The following is a 7,510-nucleotide window of genomic DNA, read 5'->3' on the forward strand; positions in this document are numbered from 1 at the left end:
ATTAAGATACTAACAATAAGAAGAAGAAGAAGACATGACCAAAAATCTCAATAACACATCACAGTCAGATGTAAAATGATGGTGCTGGTCACCAGTGCTAGAGATCAGATGTGTTCAGCACATGATGGGAAATGTCCTGAAGGCAAGTTTGAAAAGAACACAGAGCAAACCCATCCACCACAGCACCACAGCCCACTAATGAAAGTTCCAGCTTGTACTCCATTTAACGGCGTTGTGTGTGTATGTTCTGGACCGAGCGACGCTGCGCGCTGGCTGGCAGGCAGTCGACAGTGACGGCGAGCTGCCTCTGAGGTGAAAAGGAGCGGTGGACGGTGAAAGTGAAACGAGGGCTTCGTAACTGTAAAAGGCACCGAGCAGGCAGTCCCCGCACAGACACACAGCACAGGGAGAGAGGCCCCGGGTCTTGCTTCAAGGCAGCAGCGCTTCAGCACACACAGCCATGGCTAACATCGCGGTCCAAAGGATCAAGCGGGAGTTCAAAGAAGTTCTCAAAAGCGAAGAGGTGCGGTAATGTTACTGGTTGTTTATTTATTTCACTTCGGCTCTTTTTTGTCAGTTGTAATTCAGTTTCAGCGTGAAGTGTCTATCGCCGTTATGACAGAGACCAGCATTACCTCAGCTAACGTCAGGTCCCAGTGCTGTGTTGCAGTAGGTCAGGCCTCAACAGGAGAACTTTAGCTAGCTTTAGCTTGAGATCAGTGTCTGGTCGAACCTCTCCTGTTACGTCAGGTGGGTGTGATCAGGAAACACCGGGGATTCAGCTTTGTCAGCTGACAGGCCCTGTGTTTTTAACAAACAATACCGCATACCTTTGGGTAATTACCTAACTAAAATAAACCCACTGTGTATGGGCTGTAGCACACGCCTCATTCAAGGTATCGTAGCTATTTACTACCGTAAAGTAGTTACTGACAGTTCGGGTTTTTCAGCTTTTAGCTCGCTAACGTTGTTTTGACATCTCATCCACAGTTAGCATTAGCCTGTGTTGTTGTGCTACAACGTTCACCAACTGAACAAATTCATTAAACCTTAATCAGCTGTTGGTTCAATAAAGAAGGGCTACGGTCATTCAGAGAGTGTAATCTGTCATCCTACTACTTGTGAAGTCTTGCTATTGTGGGTTTGTAGTTAACTTTTGCTAGCTTGGCTCGACTAGCAAGCTACCTATGAGGCTAACGCGTTTAAATGTTCTTGCTTCCTGGGGAACTCCGTAACAAACCAAATGATTTTGTGTTTTAAAACGGAAACTGATAGTTGCAGTGTCTTTCCTTTAACAGCCACCATGTATGTGCGTTTAGGTTTTCCAGTAAAAGTGTGGTTTCTTATAGAGAGACTGAGAGCTGTGAATCCATAAAACAGGGTAATTCATTGTGTCCCTTTCATTTGTCCCAACCCGCAGACAAGTAAAAACCAGATAAAAGTAGATTTGGTGGATGAGAACTTCACAGAGCTGAGGGGGGAGATAGCAGGTCCTCCAGACACACCCTATGAAGGTACCCTCACTCACCTGTATTACAATGGCCTGACAAGGTATTTGCTAGAAGACTTAGTCATGATTTGTCCTGCCAAAACATTTCACTGTTTTTTTCTTTCTTTATAAGGTGGCAGATATCAACTTGAAATAAAAATTCCGGAAACCTATCCTTTTAACCCCCCAAAGGTATGTGTTTCATTGTCTCCCACATACTTAGTGCTTGTCTTTTGCCTGTCTCGCTCTCACTCTCGATTGCATTTACATGCACGGTGTAATCGTGGTTGGCGTCATGGTTTTGGTGTGAACACATATTGTGGTGTGAAAAACTTGCCTCTTAATCTGGTCATGTGGAAGCTGAATATGCTGTCTGAAGTGCTCTAATAGAAAGCAGGCTTCTCAACACCTTGTTGAGGTTTCTGATCGCTGTCTTGTCATGCGCACAGATGTGCACTCAACTCTTGTTGCATAGTAATTTGTCAGTTTAAGAAAATGAACGTGATAAATGATGCAGTGGGGATACAATCTGGTAAAATGAAAGAGCATGATAGCGACTAAAAACACCTCAGAGGGTCTGAGATGAAGAACCAAAGAACGTCTGCCTGCAGACCTGGATACTGTCAGGCTCTTACAGACGGGAAGCTGAATCTTGATATATATTTGTTGACATAATAAAATAACAATCTGTCAAGACACTGTCGTTTGGATAACTATGGATAAAATAACCAGAGAGGAATGTCTGGTTGTTGGTTATTCAGTGAGTAGAATACCTAACAAATCAAGGCAAAAATCATATAAGAATCCAATATTGCCATTATGCAGCTGTTAAAGCGACAGCTGCCATGGCATGACTAGTATGACAAAATCTTTCATGGTACACAAATTCATATTACGATCCATGTCGTCATCACACTGACTAACCCTAACCAGTAAGCATCTCCATCACTGAGGCTGACATCTTGACGCACTGCTAACGATCTGATACATTAAAGATACAAATGAGCCAACTGCCAATACGATGTGACCAAATTTACTCAACACAATGCAGTTCAATGCAATACGATGCACTTCCATTCAATGCAAATGAATATGATGCTGTGTAATTCGATGTGGTACATGGAGTTTGATTTTACTTCTTTGGTTCAGTTTTTACTCCACATTTGTTTCTCTAGTGCTGCAGCTAAGTAGGCCTCTCACTTATGCTTTTTCTTTTTGACCTGTTAACAAACAGGCCTTTTCATAAGTCCTTTGTAGTGCAAAAAAAAAAAAAAAAAAGTCTGACAAAAGATGAAATAAAACCGGGTCTCAAACCCTTCCTTACAAACAGGTCTTTCATAACTACTTTCAAATGCAAAAAGATCAACAGTTATTGGCAGTCACATGCTGCTGTAAACACCAGTCTCGCCGTCATAAGTTGTCCAAGTCCAAAGTGTCCCCTGAAGTGTTGCCGTTTGATTTTAGAAATTCTGTGAGATGTTTTGCACTTCCTGCTCCACGTCAGCCTTCAGTCATCAGTCTTGCCCGGACATGCCTCGGCCTCTGTGGTAGCCGGCCACTGAGGGCAGCTGGGATGAGAGAGGGTTCTTGAGAAACCGTGATCTAAATCTATTATTAGTGGCCACATTTCGAAATAATAAAAGCATAGCACCTCTACTAATTATATATAGAAATAAATCAGATTGTACAGATGCAAACATATCAGAAACAGTGCCTCACGAGTTCATCCCTAATTGCATTTGGTGCCTGCTTTTTTAATCAGGGGCAATCACATCATGAAGTTTTATGCCAGTGCACTGATGCAAATCGGCAAATTTTACCATCCCTACTACCCAAATATGATAAAAACAAGGATACGACTGAAAACCAGCATAGCAGTGCATGTACACGTACCCACTGTAACCCACACTCTGCCTTCATTTCTGTATGATACCATTTTTATCCAGATAACCTCTCATTCCTGTCTTCCTTAGGTGCGTTTCATCACTAAGATCTGGCACCCTAATATCAGTTCTGTGACAGGAGCGATATGTCTGGACATTTTAAAAGACCAGTGGTGAGTGAGACGCATGTGAGCCCTGTGACCCACCGTAGTCACTGTGTCCCCCTCCCCCTGTCTCTAACGCCGTCACTCCACTTATCCGCTCCAACTCTTCCTCTGCCTCACCCAGGGCAGCTGCGATGACCCTGCGGACGGTGCTGTTGTCTCTACAGGCTCTCCTCGCTGCAGCAGAACCAGATGATCCACAGGATGCAGTAGTAGCAAACCAGGTGAGGCAGATGTTTGTGAGATGGCAACAACATTTTTAATGAAAAATAGAACCTGAGGACACTTTTTGTAAAATTTGATTTTGGTAACGGTGTTTGTTTTGTGTCAAAGTGTTTGTCTGTAGACCATCGTAGGCTGTCTCTCTCTCTACTGTCACTGGTGGCTGATTGTCTTTTCCTTTTTGTCATTTTTAACCAAACTTTCTCTCTGCATCCTCAGTATAAGCAGAACCCGGACATGTTCAAACAGACTGCAAGGCTGTGGTCTCACGTCTACGCAGGCGCTCCTGTCTCGAGTCCCGACTACACACGCAAAATAGACAAACTCTGTGCCATGGGCTTCGATAAGGTCACAACCACTTTCTGTTTTTCTTGTTGTTTATATATTGAACATGCACAGTGGTGGGACAGCAGAGCTTTGGGGCTTTGTTTGATAGTAAAGCTGAATGGGCGAGTCGATGAATTCATTGCTCGATCGGCAGAATTAATCCTTTGAGGAATTTTTCAGCATGTTTCAGTGGCAAATATTTCTAGTTCCTGCTTCTCAGATGTAAATATTTTCCGTTTTTCTCAGTCTCCTGTGGTAGTAAACTGAATATCTTCAGGTTTTGGACTGTTAGGGAGATGAAGACCTCAGATTAATTGACAATGACCATAGTTGTTACAATCGTCAGTTCCTGTCAGAACAAGCAGGGGTTGTTCAGTCTAAAGTGTAGTAAATTTTTAAAGGATTTACCCTTAACAAGGCACAATTCATTCAAACAGACTTACCATGGGAGGAAATTTTTTTTATTGTGATTCCTAAAAGAAGCTGCTCTGATCAAAGGAGACAGACTACAATAACCTCTATTTAAATCTCCCCCTCTTGTACAGAATGCAGTAATAGCGGCCTTGTCTTCAAAATCCTGGGATGTGGAGACGGCGACAGAGTTGCTCCTCAGCAACTGAAATCCAGCAAGGTGTGAGGATCCCAAACTCCCTTCATCACAGCATCAGCTCCCCCCCGGCACCATTCCACCATTGCCTTTTGTTACACAGACAGCACACCATTCACCACAGCAGTCTGAGCCTTCTTTTAGAACAAGTTCGTTCGCTACAAACTCAACACCGGTAGCACCACAATCGCCAATATGCACACCACCCTGTTGCCTGTCCCCATCTGTCCATGAGTCTCTTCTGCCACTAACTCAAAATGTTCAAAAACTTTCAGTCATGCATCTTGTCTTCCATGCCCTTAAGTCATATTGGCTCTGAACCTTTTTTTTTTTTTTCCCACAAATTTGTGTTCCTTAATATTGCAAAGAATGGAATAACTGCCATTGTCTGGATTTCCCAGGGTAAAATGTAAAGGAAATCCTGCAGACTGCTCTCACAGGACATCAGCATTTACTCCCTTCAGCAGCCAGTTGACCCGTACGTCAGATTACTCTCTTTTGTGGAGATTTAATACTGTAAAGGTCTGTCTGGATTAAATGAGCTCGAGCAGTGTGATGGATTTCCTGAGCAGTTTATCACAGATGTTTCGGTCTTCTGCAGAGGTTTGGATGTACACATTTTTTTCTCTCTGTACAATTAGAAAAGATCACACCACACCTCAAACATCTGCACACGTGCACAGAAGGAAAAACGGTTATCTGTAAATAGATGCGTGTAAATTTGAAAATACAATGGGGATATACTTTTTTTCTTACATGGCGTTGTAAAACAAATTATTTTAAATATAAACTATGCCTAGTTTACAATTATATGGAGAGATACCTTTTTATGCTATTGTGACTCATGAGAAATCCCTCTGAATGTCCTGTTCTTTTTTTTTTTTTTTTTTTTCTTTTCCTCCTTCGGCCCTAATGGCCGAGGAGGTGAGAGCCATTTCAGGGCCCCCGAAGGTCATTTCTTGCCACCTTTTCTGCTGCACCACAATCCAACCCTGTCTTTTATTGTCCTTGCATGTTTTATGCTGCCTTTATTTTTCGATTTGGCCAAATGATGTGGTGATGGGGTGTCTGTTCAATTTAACACCCCTTCAGACTTGTGGAAGTCGCAAGACTCTTTCTAAGCTGTGGAAAGAGACACGGAGAACCTCTGCTCAGCAGGCTACTCGAGCGCACCCAGTTTGGCTTCATATCTGTAGGGAGCCAAAGTCCTTTCTGTTGATTTGACGAGTGTGTTGCTGGAAAATGTTCTCCTCCGCTCTGAACAGATTCGTCTGGCATCGACAGGAGACACACCTCCGAGAAGAAAAGTGTGATTCTGAATGTCATGTAGGATTTGAGTTTGCAATGCTGTGGTTTTGTTTTTAACTCATTTCAGAGCAATCGGTGTCAGCCACAGGTACTCTTATTTACAGCCACGGTTAAGGATCCGCTCGCCCTCTCAGTCCTGATGTTGATCATTAAGAGGGGGGAGCGTTATCGCTAATCACTGATCCAGTCCAGCAGTACTCAATCAAAACTTTGGCCATAGGTAGAGGTATGTAAGTGATGTCCTATATTCTCACACACGCTTTACCACACAGCCAAATAAAATGCTCATCGAGGTTGTCTCTGAATGATGTCTTATGAGAAGCAAAAGAGGCTGGAACTCCTCTGTTATCTTATGAAGCAGATAGCAGGCCTGCACAGTGTTTTCACACCTTTTTTTTTTTTTTTTTTTGAGGTCCGTGGACTGTAAAGAAATGCTCAGCATATAGAGAAGTGGGGTGTCGATGAATCCTCACACATGGCCTTTGTTTTTGTTTTTTTTTTAAAAACATCCTCCGTTTGCTTGCCCTCCTGCTCAGTCCCTACCAACACAGTGGCATATTACAGTACTACATGGAGTTATCGTGCACCCCTCTACTGACGGTGAACAGTGTCCAGTTAAAGCCAAAAAAAAGAGGAGTTCATAGTCAGGGGTAGAACGCACACACCATCTCCAATACTTGTAAATAGCCAGGTTCTTTGTGAAGAGCCATCTCATTATCACTAGAGTGCACCATTGATGGCTGGATCTATATTTTGTAAGAAAAAGAAAGGACAAAAAAAGGAAAAGAGCCCCCCGTTCTCACTATGTACAATATTGCACGATGACAAAGCATAAAAAAAGGGGGCTGTTGCATCTCGGTTTCTCCATTTGGATTGAGACTTAATTTCCTCTTTTGTTTCCTTGGAAGCAAGCATCAGCAGTATAAAAAGCATGGTTATTTATTGTGACAGTGTCATGTTTCTTTGATTAAAAAAAAAAAGTGGAAAATCAAGTTTGCTTTTGTTGTTTCTTGGCTTTCGAAAACTGCATAAACACGATGATCAAGACAAATGCACTGCACTGTAACATCTAAAAGCATTTATTTTCTGGAAAAAAAAATTAAATATGATCATGAGAATTGGCATACTTTAACTACATCAAAAAAAAAAAAGTAATTGACGCAAAGGTTTCCATTCACCCAATGCTTAAAAGCAGGCTGTACCCAACAAAATAAGTGACAAAAGTACAAAAAATATATAATTGTAAAAGGTGAACAAAAACCTGAACACATATTTGTATAGTAATATATCATTTATGCATTCCAAAGTGAAGTATTGTTTCATACTTCAGCAGTAGAAAAACAAAACGGTAATTCAAACTCGGCTCCATTTCAGAGGCCCTGATCAATCTGGAGGATGAGGCAGCAACAGCGCTCAGAACATAGGCTCCAGAACTTCACCAGCTTAAATTCGTCCATGAACACACAGGAAATAAATCAAAATGCCTTCAAAAGCATTACAGTTGGCAGCT

The 7,510-nt window shown here is 42.2% G+C and overlaps 1 protein-coding gene across 1 annotated transcript; it reads left to right on the top strand.

Moving 5' to 3' along the window:
• The first annotated feature begins 161 nt into the window (after positions 1-161).
• Positions 162-6,969, top strand: ube2kb (ubiquitin-conjugating enzyme E2Kb (UBC1 homolog, yeast)). Its single transcript, XM_070973168.1, has 7 exons — positions 162-523; positions 1,421-1,514; positions 1,623-1,681; positions 3,463-3,545; positions 3,661-3,760; positions 3,978-4,106; positions 4,631-6,969. The coding sequence occupies exons 1-7, from the start codon at positions 461-463 to the stop codon at positions 4,703-4,705; spliced, it is 603 nt and encodes a 200-aa protein (XP_070829269.1). The 5' UTR covers positions 162-460; the 3' UTR covers positions 4,706-6,969.
• The last annotated feature ends 541 nt before the right edge of the window (positions 6,970-7,510 follow it).

This window comes from Chaetodon trifascialis, chromosome 2 (assembly GCF_039877785.1).
Source record: "Chaetodon trifascialis isolate fChaTrf1 chromosome 2, fChaTrf1.hap1, whole genome shotgun sequence".
Classification (NCBI taxonomy): Eukaryota; Metazoa; Chordata; class Actinopteri; order Chaetodontiformes; family Chaetodontidae; genus Chaetodon; species Chaetodon trifascialis.

What these genes read in the sequence shown, in the direction of transcription:
- ube2kb (XM_070973168.1), top strand. Translation starts at nt 461, where the DNA reads ATGGCTAACATCGCGGTCCAAAGGATCAAGCGGGAGTTCAAAGAAGTT. An exon ending in AAGTTCTCAAAAGCGAAGAG is followed by an intron (nt 524 to 1,420) that starts GTGCGGTAATGT and finishes CCCAACCCGCAG; the next exon opens with ACAAGTAAAAACCAGATAAA. An exon ending in GACATTTTAAAAGACCAGTG is followed by an intron (nt 3,546 to 3,660) that starts GTGAGTGAGACG and finishes TGCCTCACCCAG; the next exon opens with GGCAGCTGCGATGACCCTGC.